Consider the following 14,983-nt stretch of genomic DNA (forward strand, 5'->3'; position numbering starts at 1 on the left):
ATAAGTTCTGGACTCTGAATGGACATGGAACAGTTCTCTCCATCTTCCCCACACTGACCTATTGTAAGAAAAAAACCTTTGCATTAAACCACTAAGGTTTTGAGTTTGTGTTATTGGAGCATAATATAGGCCATTCTGGCTAAATTGGTAGAAATTTAGTACTTAGAAAAATGTGGAGGTGGAGTTATGATAGGACATTAAAATATGTAGTTATAACTTATAGGTTGAGCAGGTAGTGGCAAGGAATCTTGTTAGAGGCTGGAAAGTTTGTAACCCACGCTAGTTACCTATGATAAAATATTGGCTAAATAATTGATATATGGCTCCCATTCTTTCCATTCCTAAATATGAATGTTTTCAATATGTGATGTTTTGAAGATACCACCCCTCCCAACACACATACAAAAAGCATATGTTGGAAACAATATCTCATGCGATGGTTTTGGGACATGGGACCTAACAAGATGCAATGAGTCCTCAAAGGTTAGAGTGAATGGATTAATGTTGTTAATATCTTGAGAATAGAGTTTGTTATAAAAGGGGGAGTTCAGTTCACCCTTTTAATCTCTTGCTTCTCTTCCCTTCTGCATAGGATGACAGAGCAGGAAGGCTCTTGCTACATGCCAGCACCATTGTCTTGGATTTTCTAGGCTCCATAACTGTGAGAGACAAATTTGTTTGTTTGTTTGTTTGTTTGTTTTGGGGGGGGTGCTGGGGATCGAACCCAGGGCCTTATGCTTACAAGGCAAGCCCTCTACTGACTGAGCTATTTCCCCAGCCCCACAAATTTGTTTTTTATATAATAGTCTGTTATTCTGTTAGGGCAGCACAAAATGAACTAAGATACTATAGTTAATTTGTCCTTGTCCCATCACTGATGGTTGAATGTGTGTGTGTGTGTGTGGTGGGGGTGTAGTCTATAAGTGGGAGAATAGATACTGTACCTTTTTAGGTTTCTAAAACAAGAGAAGCTTTATACAGTGTTAATATAGCCTACCAAGCATCACCCAGAAATGCTGGACTTGAGATTAATGCCTTACTGAATAGAATTTTGATTGTCTCACTTGTGATAGGAGTGAATGTATTTTGTAGTGTAAGGATGAAATGTAAATTAGTGCTAGAGGATGAATTGTGATAATCCTTGGAGCTATTCCACCAAGAAATTCTGGTTATCTTTCTTCTGAGAAAATAGGATTGCACTTCCCCTGCTCCCCTGAAGATGGAGATACCTATATGATTTGCTTTGCTCAGTGAAATATGAGTGGAACTGACTCCTGCTACTTTTAGGAAGAACTGGTTTGTCTTCCTCATATTCTTTTTGCTTATCTAACATGGGATAAAGTTCCAGTCTTTCCAGTCTCCCTAAACATCTATTTGCTTGGTGAGAACCACCTGGAATGAAGCCCCCTTTCCCCTGGAGAAGAACATGTAGATAAGCAGAAAACAAATTTTGTCTTTTTTGTTTTAAGCAACTAAGATTTTTGGATACTTTGTGACTGCACTTAACTCCTCCATCCTAACTAATGTAGATTACTAAGAAAGTCATCAGGAAACCTACAAAGGCATCCTAGCAATTTGTGAGTGGAAGTGATAACTGAAACCATCCACTTAAAATTTCGAAAGCACTTTCACCAGTTATTTCACCTGTTTCCAATTGTGACTGTTCTAGAAAAGGCATTTATAAGATTTCCAACTTCATTGCGTGAAAAAAGGAAAACTTTTATGAAGATGTAGTCATATCTTCACTGCTGAGGTAATGATAAGCAATACTTTTCTATAGAGGGAGAGAAAAAAGAGAAAGGTGGATAAAGATAAGCCACAAAACAGGGAGAGTGATACAGAACTCAGAAACATATTCCCCACAGATATGTGCATAAATTCCCAGTAATACACTTCTCAGTAAACTCTGGGTGGTTTAGTCTCAGTTTGGGCCCTCTGCAACTACACACGAAATAAATACAGGATCGCTCTGGTGCAAAAGTAAAAATCTAATTGAAGTCTATATTTAACCAAAAAATTCCTTTCTCTTAGAAGAAATAATTTTCTTTAGCACAGCGCAGAATTCACTCCATAACAAATTTAAAGTGCAGATTCCCATGCCACGCCCTGGCACTGTACTAGGGTCCAGCGAATGAAAGATGTCAAGGCACAGAGGTCTCAGGGGGTCGTTTCCCTCTAGGAGTTGATATTTTGCGGATCATAAAAAAATTTCCTTCCGGAGTTTGCAGCCAGCTACATTCTCCCCCGTAAATAATTTTCGGTGAAAAGGCTCTCATCTTTTTCTAATTCTAGCAAATATTTCCGCCTTACGATGATCTCTTCGCCTTGGAAACTGAAGTCACTGCGGAATCTCTCTCTAGACGTCTAGAAATTATTTCAGATGCAACTGGCTTGCCCTTTCCATAAAGTGACAAGATGACAGTGACCCCGAAAAGTTTCCAGCACTTAAAACTTAAAGCGCAGTCTGAACTTGCAAGGGCCAACAGTTCTTGTACTTCCATTGCGGAGCCTATAAGCTGCGCGTCTGTCTGGGCAATGTGGACAGTGCACCGTCTTAGGGGCAGGGAGTGGGAGTCTAAACCCACTCTAGGTGCAGCGCAGAGAAATTCAAGGCCAGTCCGCTAGCTCCAGCGTGCGCAGAAAACCCGTGCGTGTTCATCCCGGCCCGACTACAAGGCCCGGCGTGCACCGCGCCAAGGCCGCAAGTTCCGCTTCGGGACCTGAGCGCAAGGGAGCCTGGGAAGTGAAGTCTCCGAACGGTCAGAGCTAAGGCAGAAAGGAGGCGTTGCTAGTCAGCTCCTTTAGCACGCGGGTTCCTGGCTCGGCTCCGGGTCTCTCGCTCCCGCTCAGGGTTTTCGCGGGCGGCGGGAGCGGTATGGCTCGCTTGAGTAAACTCCGGGGGGAGGAGGGGAGAGAGGAGTGGATAGGGGGCGGGGTCAGCGGAAGCGGCAGGTTGCTTCCTTCTCTTCTGGCTCTCTCCCCGCCTCTCCCTGAGGGAGCGGTGGGAGGGGGAGGGAAGGGCAGAGGGAAGGTAGTGACACGTGTCAATCAACCCCCTCCGGGGGGCGCGCGCTCCGGGGCTCGCGCCGAGGGCTCGCGCCCCTGCCTCGTGCCTGCGCCGCTCGTATGTAAATGAGGGCGCGTGACGCGGGACGCAGATGGACAAGGGAAGAGAGAGAATGGCCGCTGCCGCCGCCGCTGCTGCCGCCGCCGCCGCCGCCGCCGCTCAGTGCCGGAGCCCTCGGTGCGCGGCGGAGAGGAGAGGATTCCGGCGGGAACTCGACTCTTGGCGCCACCGCCTCATGCACTGTGTAGGTAAGAGAGACACGGGTCGGGGCCCCGGGCTCCGCGCGGCGGCGGCTGCCGCAGCCCGAGGAGTTTGTGGCTGAGGGGTTTAGTTGAATCTCCGGTTCGGGTCAGTTCAATGGGGAGCGAGATGGGAGCGGCGGCGGCGCGGCGGCCCCAGCGCTCGCCTTTTGTCTCCGGGGCTCCTCGCCCGGCGCGGTCCGCGCTCGGTCGCCTGCCTGCTTGGCTCCTGGGCTCCCAGGGAACTGTTAGTTCGGACCCGCTCGCCGATCCCGGAGGAAGCCGCCGGCTCGCGCTCTCGCCGAAACTCCTCGGTGCCCGTCGCCGCCCGCGGTCCTCGCTGTCAGGAGGAGGAAGCGGCCGGGCGGGTCGGCGCCCTGGCTGAGGGGAGCCGGCGGGCAGGGCGGCGGGAGGAAGGCGGGCTGGTCCGCGCCCCCGCCGAGCGCACACACACCCCCTTCTCGCCGCCGGGGGCCGGGCCGGCGGACGCGGCCGAGTTCCCCGGGATCCAGACCCGGGGGACCCCCGGGCGCTCGCGGGGCGGGGGCCGCGGGTGGGCCGGCGGGGGGCGAGGGCGGGGGACGCCGCCCGAGGGGCGGGGGGCGTCCAGCTCTGCCCTCTCGCGCTCGGCGGCCGCGGCGGCGGCGCTGTGTGTACCCCTTTAAGAAGGAGCCGCTCGAGCGCTGACGGTTGGGATTTGAAGTTCTTCCTCCCTCTTTGGAAGTCTGGACGGATGGGGGGTGTTGCCACGGCAACGGCACCCTCCCCCCCTCGGCGCGGACGCCCCGACGACTCTGGTCCTTTCACTGTCATGTGATGGACTCTTCCCTGCACACAGGCTCCCATCGCCCTCCCCGCGCGCAGCCCGCTTCGGCCGCAGCGCCGTGGTGCGGGGGGGAGGACGGTGGGGGTGTGGTGCGTCCGACTCGTTCTGCTCCAAACTTCTGGGCTTGGACTCTCCTTCCTAGGGCTGCTCTGGGTGGCGGGAGATGGCGGGACTCCCCACCTGGCAGCAACCTTTTTTTTTTTTTTTAATTTTTTTTGCCCGCGTGAGACTGACGCCTGGAGCTGTTGGGCAGGCGGGCGGGGGGCGCGGAGCGGCGGGCCGGGGCCGGGGCCGGGGCCGGGGCCGGGGCGGCTGCGCCGTTCGGTAGCGGGGGGTAAGGGTGGGACCTGGAGCCTTGCGTCGGCGGCGGGCGCCGGCTCTGCGGGCCGGGAATCTCGGCGCTGGGAGTTGGGGAAGCAGCGGTCTCACCTTGTTTCCATCTGTTCTTGCGCCACCTCGCGCCCCTTCCCCTCCCCACCCCTCTGCATTTGTTTGGTTAGCGTCTTAGGATCCTTGTTTTCACGGGTGGAAAGGAGACCTTCCTGGGTTCAACTAGCAACAACTTCAACTGGAAATGTGCCCCGCAGAAATCCTTGAACCTAGGAAAACGTGCAAGAAGGAGGGCCGCTCCGACCCGGGGCGTCCAAGTGCTGTTGAAGACATTTACTGTTCTGTTTTACCTTTATAAAATGTATTTTGGTCTTCTCTGAGGAAAAGTTAAGGGAAAAAGCTTTAGTCAAGTGTTCGTAAGTGATCTCAGTCCATACAGTGTTTAAAAGCGGGGAAAAACCCTCAGGGAAATCTTTATACAAATGTGTTGGGTATTGGTGCTTCTTGAATGCAAAATGGACCTATCTTTGCAAGTACCTGTGTGATCTTTTCTGCTGAAGAAACTGTAGAATTGTTTGAGTTCATTAAGAATCAGGTAGGATGACAGCATTGCAATACTGGTTCATGATGTTACTGTGTTGTTTTGCCAAGACATACAGTGTTTAAGATTGTCTTTGGTCAGTTTTTATTTTAGAATATTTTGGGGTTTTTCTCTTGCTTATCCAGATGCGACTTTGCATCTCAAAGATACATGTACCTTTGAAGAAAAATCAAATTTTAATGAGACAAAATTAACCGGATTTGATGGATAAAGGAATTCGATTTTATTTGACTTACTTGCCTCAGTACTCAAGTAATGTTGGAATACACTGAAAACTGAGTTAATACTGTGTATCTAACAGACGATCTGTACTACACTTTAAAAAAAATATGTATTGTTTTAGTTGTAGATGGACCCAATACCTTTATTTATATGGTGCTGAGGATTAAAACCGTCGCCTCACACATGCTAGGCAAGCTCTCCACCACTGAGCCACTGCCCCAGCCCCGTACTACACTTTTACTGTAACATATAATTGTACTGTACATGAAAAGAAATTTTTTCCTGGGTTCTATCTATATTTGAGAATTGTTTCTCATAGTCCTAGTCCTAGTCAGGAGAACCATCTCATATTGATTTTTGTCACTGTTGTTTTTAAATAAAGAATAGAACCCTTTTAAACGGGATATATTCTTGATAATTGGGGTTGGTTTGGTGTCTTGTTGTACTTATGGTCTAAAGGTAGTTGTGTAATTATTTTGAGTCACTTTTTGCTATTAATATGCTACATTCATTACTTCGTAAACATATTTACAATAAACCATATTCTTTTGCATGTGTGTACATATGTGACTTTTTTTTCTGTATTGAATAGTCAGTGCTCTTACTGTTTGAAATCATTTTTATAACATAATACCCTTCTTGCTTCTGGGGGAGAAAATGATCCAAAGGTTTTACTTGTGGGATAAGAAGTTGTTAGACTGCTTCTTAGGGTTGTACAGCAACTTAATAGTGAACTCCTAGAGAAGTTTTTAATCTCAGCACTTAGGTTAACTCTTTAAGGTAAATGATTCAGTTTTACTAAAATAGTCAAAATTTATAGGGAAGCAAGTTATTTTAGTTGTCAGTGACTGCTTGTAGTTAATTGTAATGGTGAAATGCTTGACTATATAGAAAGAGATGTTTACCTTCTAATTATGGAATTTATGTATTTACCTTGGATTTTTGACCTTTTGATTCATTCCTGGTTTTTGCTTTTAAAAATGGAGAGTTGTCCCTCTTTGTCCCAAATGATAGCTCTATTTACAATGTGGTTCTTTTTATAATTTGATGCTTTTTCTGTTAGCATCCTGTACTATGTGAGTATGCTCAGTTTAAAAAATGCGTGATGCTCTTTGGATACAGTAAATAGTACTTAGAATGATGATGAGCAATAATAGACATAGCCCTGAATCTTAGGAATATGTGATTACTATCTGATGAGTCAAAATTAACAGAGTTAAGTCTAGAATAAAATAAATGTATTAGTACATTTAAAAACAATATCCAGACTTTTGTAGAGTTTTTTAAATATTTGATTTGGGAGATGGGCCAGTTTTAAAAAACTTTTTATTTTGACATAATTTTGATCTTACAAGGAACTCCTATATACCCTTACCCATATTTGCCAGTCGTTTCATATTTTGTTTTAATTCGCTTTATCATTCTTGCTTTATATTCACATATGTATTTCTGAACAATTTGGGAGTAATTTGGAAACATCGTATCTCTTTACCCTTAAATTTTTCTGTGTATATTTCCTAAAAACAAGGACATTATCTTATCGAACCAGGGTGAGTTATTAAAAACCTTGAGATTTGGTATCGATATATCATTATTATCTGATTTATAATCCATATTCAAATTTTATCTGTTTATCTATTTTCTCTATAACCTTTTTCCCCAATGCAAGATCCATTCTGAGATCATGAACCACATTTGATCATCAGGTCTCTTCAGTCTTTTTAAAAAATCAGGAATACTTCCTCAACCTATTTCTTGACCTTGCCTTTTTTAAGAAGTACAAGGCAGTTATTTTGTAGAATATGCCTCAGTTTGAATTTGTCTGTTGTTTTCTCATGATTAGATTGGTTATACATTTGGCAGGAATACTACTGAAGAGATGTTTTGTTCTTCTCAGTACACCATATCTTGAGGCTCATGAAGTTGATTTGTCCCAGTGTTGTTGATGTTAGCTTTGAAAATTTAGTTTGGTGTGAAAATTTGTCTGTATCCCTGAAAGTTATTATTTATTCCTTTGTAATTAATGTGCATCTTATGGAAAAATATTCTGAATAACAGGATGTTGTCATAGTTCGAATCAAAATTTTACCCAAAAGTTTTAGCATCCATTGATGATTTTCTAATTTCATTCCTTCAGCAGTTATCAGAAGTTGACATTCTGTCATAAATCAGTCTTTCCTCTCCTCTCCCTTGTTTATTCAATTTTTTTTAATCAGCATGAATTCATATTTAGTGGCTTAATCTATCACTATCATCATTTTGATTCTCAAATTGTGCCAGGTTTGCCTAAGAGGAGCCTCATCAAGATGGTTCCTGTGTGTAGTGGTTTCCAGGTTCATGTACTTTACTTGTTCCAGCAATGGCATCAGCTGTTTGACCAAAGTGACTTTATTCTTTCAGTGGAAAATAAATTTAGATACACAAATTGAGCACTAGGTTTTAGGACTGTTTTTAAACCCTATTCTAATGCAGAAGCTCATAATCAGTGTTAAGATTTTTTCTGAGATCATACAGTAAAACAAGGTGGTAAAGATTAGAATTATTTTATAAATTCTAGAGTCTTGCCTATATAATACTGTGTTCTGTAAAAATATAGGGATAACCAAATATCTAATTTTAAACCTTCAGGTAGGCACATTAAAAAGCACATTTTATTTAATCCAGTGTATTCAAATTATTGTCATTTTGACATTTACCCATATAGAAATTATTAATAAGTTGATTTATATACTCTTCTTAGTAAGCCTTCAAAATTGAGTATTTTACATTTATAGCACATCTCAGTTTGAACTAGCTACATTTTAATGATGCTTATTACTAGCCACATGTGGTAAAAGGCCACCTCATTGGGAAGTTTAGTTGTGTCTTGGTTTCCGTGGTACCATTTACCTTAAAATCTCATGATAGTAAACAGATCTCTAACTTATCTTTTCCCCCAAATTCTTTACTTGGGTATTATAGAACCGAAAAGAAAATGGGCTCTTGAGCTACAGTATTTGCATTTGAATCCTAGTGCTACATTTTATGGTATGGATGAGATTCTTCTTTGTACTTCAGTTATTTCATCTGTAAATTGGAGATAATTAGGTTGTTTGAGAATTAGTTGTGTTGATATATGCTAATATGTGTTTTCCATACGGAAAGCATTTAATGTGTTAACTGTTATTTTTATTATTGTTTTATTATGTGCTTAATTTTACATTTTATCAATAGATTCTTTCTGGTGGGAATGGTGAGGAATAAAAGATTATGGGACATGTTGGCTGAAAGATAGTAAGGGCATGAACCATATCTTTTCTAGAGTACTTGGAGCCATAAAATTTGTGTTTTAGAATCACAGAGTATCACTTAATTTAATGCTGTCTTTTATGTGAAGGAACCAAAAAGCATTTGATGCCTTCCTGCATTCTAAGGAATCTTTTGGCAGCTGAATACAAAAGATTAGTTTTAGTTCATGTAAAAAAAAAAAAAAGTATACTAGATCAACTTGAAGTTATTCTTTATTGATAGTAACTCTTTATGTTGATCTTCATATTAATCAACTTGGTACTTTTTTCTGCCTGCTGCTTGCCTCTTGCTCTTTTATCTTACTACTGACTTCTCCCTGTATTGTTGCTATTGCTCTGTAAATCCCAGAAGAGTAGATTTACTTAGAAATTTGGATTGATGGCTAGTACTGGTATGCATGTGGCAAGTATCCAAAAACTTTGGTTCTACAACTGTTTTCAAACATCAGCAAATATGTTATTTTTTTTAAAAGATGTAAATTGTGGTACCATTTAAAAACATGCATTAGACAAATGGAATCCATGGTGCTGATGACTAGTTGAATGGTTAAGACGAATCTCCAAGTTTCTCTGTAAAATAGGCATATTGATGAATTTTGCATGCATTATTGAAATTGTCTGTACTCCTGGATCATTTCATACTTGGAAGAATAAAATTCTGCCATCTTTGAGTCCAAGTAGTGAGTGAAATTTGTGTTTTTGCAGATGTTATATATGGACTGTGGACTGGTCTTAACATAATGTAGTCTCATTCTTTATGGTGCCATGTCTTTGTGTCCATGCTGCTTCCCTTGACTGACTACAGGTTTCCACCCCTCCCTGAATGGCTGTTGCACTTGATAAGTTGCTATTATGTGTACCCACATTCCTCTGATTTGTCTGACATTACTCTGGTCTACAATTCTTCTACCACAGTACAATCTTGGGAGGAGCAACAAAGGTATGTAGATTTTTTGGTTATGTAACTTTTTCTTTTTCATCAGTAAGTCTAGTCTTTCAATTAAAATGTCCTCCTTTCTGCATGCATGGAGTTCCTTTCTTTTCCTTCTTGATAACACTATTTCCTCTTGGTATCCAGACAACCCCTGATTTACAATGGCTCTTCTTCTTCTTCTTTTTTTTTTTTTTTCTTTATGGTGGTACTAAAGTAATATTATTTAGCAGAAACCATTTGAATTTTGAATTTTGATCTTTCTCTGGCTAACAAAGTATAGTATGATACTTTCAAGATGCTAGACAGCAGTAAGTCACAGCTTCCATTTGGCCACACATTCATGAAGGTAAACAACGTACTCCACAGTAGATTACATGAGGTACTGGTTAGTCAGCCATTAAATATACAGTAGGCTTGTGTTAGATGATTTTGTCCCACTGTAGGGTAACGTAAGAGTTCCAAGCACTTTAATGCTAAATTATGATCATGACATGACCCAGTGGTAAAACAAGGAGCGTATCTATGGCTAGCATTCATGACTGATAGATAGCAATTAGAGCACCAAAATTGTGGGTCCAAAATTTTGAACACTCACTTTTATTAGAGTTCATACTTAAGGCTGAATCTGTAATCAAGAGATACTTTCAAAGGTTTTTATTCACAACAGTTAAAAAAAGTGAATGGGGCCCAAAATACTACTACTAGGAAACTAACAAATAAAATAGTGCCATCTTTGCATGTAAAGAATAATAGCTTTTTTTTTTTTTTTTTTTTTTTTTTTTTTTTTTTTTTTTCGGTACTGGGGATCAAACTCAGGGCTTTGTGCTTTTGAGGCAAGCACTCTACCAGCTGAGCTATCTCCCCACCCCTAGCACTTCTTAACTAAAGCTAAATAAAAAGTTTTCTTAAAGCTAAATAAAAAAATTTTAAGAATTTTTGTTAGAACATTGTTTGTTAGGAATCTTTTTTCTGTATCTCATCTCTTCCTTTTATATGGTTTTCCCATAATTGGCAACAACCTTATTCTGCTTATATTTGTTTCTTTTCTTTTTCACTTTAATCTGTTGCCAAGTTATTAATTTCCTTACAATATCTCATGGCTTCTTTTTTTTTTTTTAATGTAAGCATTTGGACAAATTCAGATAAGATTCTGGTTTACATCAGTATCTGCATTGCTGATTTTACTGTCTTCCATTGTAACTTACTATAAATCATTGCTAGAAATAGCTGTTTTGATTTCATAGTTTACAAAGTAGTAATATCTTCTATCTATTTTTTTTTCCATCAACTAAAAACTATTGACCACATTCAACTAGTTGGTCATGCTATTAAACTGTCCTGTCTCTTCCCATATTTGTCCTTATAGTTTCTTCTTTAGGCAGCACAAGCTTTTTCATCTATTTTTTAATCGTATCTTCTACTCTCCTTCTCAGTCACCTTTAAAATTCAGCAGCAACCTAGAGTCTTCTAAAGTACTTACTGGAAAATAATTTTGGATTTTTCTCTCTCAATTCAAATTGGCCAGTTCTTTTCTGATGAGTATATGCACGGTGTGCTTACAACTTTGTCCATTATTCACCATATTTAAATAGTGAGCTGATGAGAGACAGAGACTAAGTTTTCATAAGTGGTATAAACTTCCTTCTTAGCCTCTATCATAATCATTGTTGTAAGTCATTTCATCTTTCAGGTGGATTTCTGTGAAACTAAGGTAATATCTATCCTCAAATGTTTGCTAATTTTGTCTTAATAAGTGTTAAAATATTTATGTGTTGTACTTTCTAGACTGAACCATATACATTAGGGTATTAGCAGCATAAACAAGATATTTAAGTCCATGGAAATAGATGAGATTACCTAGAGATATTGTAAGGATAGTATAACTAGTGAGAACTCAGTACTACACCTAAAAGAATTAAAAATTCTTTGGATAGAAGAAGAACCTCAAAGTAAGACCACTGAACTTTTGGCAAGCAAGACCTTTGGATGAGTGATAAAATTAGGAGAGAGTCCTGTCACAGTATACAAGAAGAGAAGTTTACAATAACAGGGTTGTTACATGTTGATGAGATTTAGGTACATAGGTGAAACAGAAACATACATAATTTTTGGCAACATGAATGTTCTAGATATCCTTGACTAGATAAATTTCAGCAGAGTCTTGGAGATGACAACCATATTGTAATAGGTCAGAAAGCGATTAAGATATGTTCAATTGGAGGGACTGGAGTTGTAGCTCAGTGGTAGAGTGCTTGCCTAGCACATGTGAGGCACTGGTTTGATCCTCAGCACCACATTAAAAAAATTAATTAAATGTGTTGTGTCCATCTATAACTAAAAAATATTTTTAAAAAAAGATTCGTTCAAGTGGAGATAATACTTCTTGTAGACTACTGGTTAAGAGCCATGTTTTGAGGAAGAAACATAAAGGAAACAGTAATTGGAGTCATGGGGTGTAGAGATGTTTGTTTTTTAGATGGGAGATACCATTTCTAATACTAAGAAGGATGGGAAATACTTTTTGAGTCAGTGATATACATGATTTTTTTATATGTTGAATTTAATTAAACCAAAAGCTGATAGCAACAGAATATTGACACATATATATTAGACAAAGAAATAAGATGAACTTGGTTTGAATCTCTGAATATGAACTCTATATATATTTTTTCTTTTTGTTTTCAAAATCTATTTCCCTAATCAAGTTAATAATGTATGGTATATGTGGAATAGATGCATTCTATATTTTCTATATTTTAAAGGATTTTTTTCTCAATTAACTACTGTCAGTCAGTCATCAAGTAAGTCCTGCTGTATGCTGTTTGAGTAGGGCATAATTCTATTTTTCTTCCTTACTGGCTTCCAAACTGGCAATAGATTTAGGAATCAGGGATCAAAATATTAGCTTTTTAATGGTAATGTTGCATTGAAGAACTTGGAAGTAGGATCAAAAGTAGATATCATGCTTCCTTTCTACCTAGCCCTCTGAATTGATCTTAGCAACCTGTTAAAGACAGTGCAACTGAAGCTGCAGGCCTTTCCTTAAATAATAAGTAAGCTCTACCCCAGTGAGTCAGAGTGAGCAGGAGGGTTGGCCATCATTGAAAAATGACTTTTAAAACATTAATATATCCCACTAGGGCACAAACCATCTAGATGATGCTGGTATTAGTAATTTCTTCTTCCTTTGGGAGGAGTAGAGAAAAGGGCACAAGCTTCTTCCAAAGTACTGCGCTAAAGAACGTGAAAAGCTTTTGTGGGAATTCTACCTTATGGAAGGCAGGAACTGTGGGTTGGGTCAAAAAGCATGCTGTTTACCCTGTTTGGATTTAGACATTGCTTTTAAAAGAGCTCACAGGATTTAGGAATGTTAAGTATTAGACTTGGTATAATACAATGGAAAGACAGGAGGGAGCAGTTAATTGTGATTTGAAGGATCCAGAATAACTAGACTTGAAAGGATTGAGTGAAAGCAGGGATTGGTAAATTTGTCTGTAAAGGACTGGTTAGTAAATATTTTAGGCTTTGCCAAGTTAGAGGAATAGACAGGTGGGCAGGCATAACAGACTTATCCATCCATCCTAAATACACTGTCCTAAGTCCAGTGTATTATGAGCTCTCTGCAGATACATTCTCTGGATAGCTCACTCCCGAGAGTGATACCTAAATGAATGAGCTTGACTGTGTTCCAGTAAAAGTTTATTTTAAAAAGTAAGTGGATTTAGCTTGCACATAGTTTGATAATCACTGAGTTAACAAATTCAGCTGGAAAAGCAGTGTAGGGAACAGAAAGATAGTATAAGAAAGTTATATTGTCTAAATAATGATATATTCTGAAGTACTTAGTACTAATTACATGCTACTTAGTACTGTCGTATGTATCATCGAAGTATAGGATGGGAATAAGAAGTGGAACTGAAAGTATAAATTATGACCTCTACAGGGAGGAAATTATGAGCCTTTGAAGTTTTTTGTTTTTTTTTTTTAATGGATGATAAGCATGATCAGATAAGACAGCTTATTTTCATTTGAAACATCTGTTGTTGGTTCAGGTTTGAACATTTTTTGTTTGCAGTAGTTTCAAGACGCTCAAATTGAAGCAGCCCTTTTTGAGTCAAAACCGTGAAAATAAGCAGGTTTTTCTTCGGTATATCTTTTAAGACAGTGGATGACTGAAGTACTTTTAGATGGTACCTTTATTTTTGAACTTTCAGCAACTTGAGAAATGAAGAAAAAGGAGGAAGATGAAAGCCCAGATATTACTGCTGTTACTAATAGAGACCAGGTCAGAGGACTAGTCAGATGAGCTGTTCTAGGCTGACTTACTCATCCTGTCAGTGTAATATGGTCTCTCTGCAGGTCTGTTCTCTCTGAATAGCTTGCACCCAAGGACAAGAGGAGTGAAACCAAGTGAACTTGTCTGCTTAGTTATTCACTCCAAAGTCAACTATCAGAAAAATCACTTCACTTTCCTAGAGATGAAGAACGACTCAGATTGTGCATCCGAAGCATCCTTCCTCATAGAAACCAGGAGGAGGGTGTTGGGATGCCTCTAACAGGGCTTTTAGGACTTTTTTATAGACTCTTATCTGTCGGTAAGTGTATTATAAACAATGTAACTTTTCCTGTACTGAAAACAATTCAAACTTCCATATTCTGGATGTTTCCTAAAAACCATATTTTACTGCATAATTGTTGCAGATTTGATGCAATTTTCTTTTTCTTTCTTTTTTTTGAAAAAGAAGCAGGATGCAACCATTATGTGAAGCTTTTTTTAAAATTGTTTCAGTGATTACTTAGAAATCACTTATTACTAAACTGTTGGAAAATTAGAATGCATGAAGTACTTGTGAATATAACTTAATACAGTGGCAATGATTATGTGGCAAAATATGGAATATTTAATTCTATAGTGTTTGAAAAAACAATTAGTTTTTAAAACTTTCAATATAAAATTGTTAGTTTCCTTGTTTTTAAATTAACTACTTAAGTAGGATATGTAGATAAAATCCATGTTTGACTAGAAAAGAGACAAATTTTCCTTCTGTATCATAACTTTCAATTAAATTTAGAAGGAATTAGCATAAAAGAATAGAACACTACTTGTTTAGGTGGAAAAAAGTAGGTAGAGTTGGCACTCTGTAACTACGTGTGAATTCCCCATCCATAGACTCATCCAACCTTTGAGCAAAAATAATTTGGAAACAAACTACATTTGTACTGAACATGTAAGGCTTTTGGGGGTGTCATTATTCCCTAAATAATACAATATAATAACTATTTACATAGTGTTTACATTGCACTAGGTATTGTTACTAATCTAGAGATGATTTAAAGTATTCAGGAGGAAATATATATACGCTATATGCAAATACTATGCCATTTTATATAAGAGACTTGAGCATCTGCAGATTTTGATATCTGTGTGGGTCCTGAAACCAGTTCTTCATGGATATCGAAGGCCAACTGTACTTTGA

The 14,983-nt window shown here is 39.7% G+C and overlaps 1 protein-coding gene across 8 annotated transcripts in view; it reads left to right on the plus strand.

The window, feature by feature from the left end:
- The first annotated feature begins 3,016 nt into the window (after positions 1 to 3,016).
- Positions 3,017 to 14,983, plus strand: part of Lcorl (ligand dependent nuclear receptor corepressor like) — a 141,207-nt gene continuing 129,240 nt past the window's right edge. For all 8 annotated transcript variants that reach the window (XM_047567456.1, XM_047567453.1, XM_047567457.1 and 5 more), the window contains exon 1: positions 3,017 to 3,315. In XM_047567456.1, coding sequence (XP_047423412.1) covers positions 3,159 to 3,315 — 157 coding nt within the window. In that variant the 5' untranslated portion in view covers positions 3,017 to 3,158. The remainder of the gene's footprint in view (positions 3,316 to 14,983) is intronic.

Source organism: Sciurus carolinensis, chromosome 10, assembly GCF_902686445.1.
Source record: "Sciurus carolinensis chromosome 10, mSciCar1.2, whole genome shotgun sequence".
Lineage (NCBI taxonomy): Eukaryota > Metazoa > Chordata > Mammalia > Rodentia > Sciuridae > Sciurus > Sciurus carolinensis.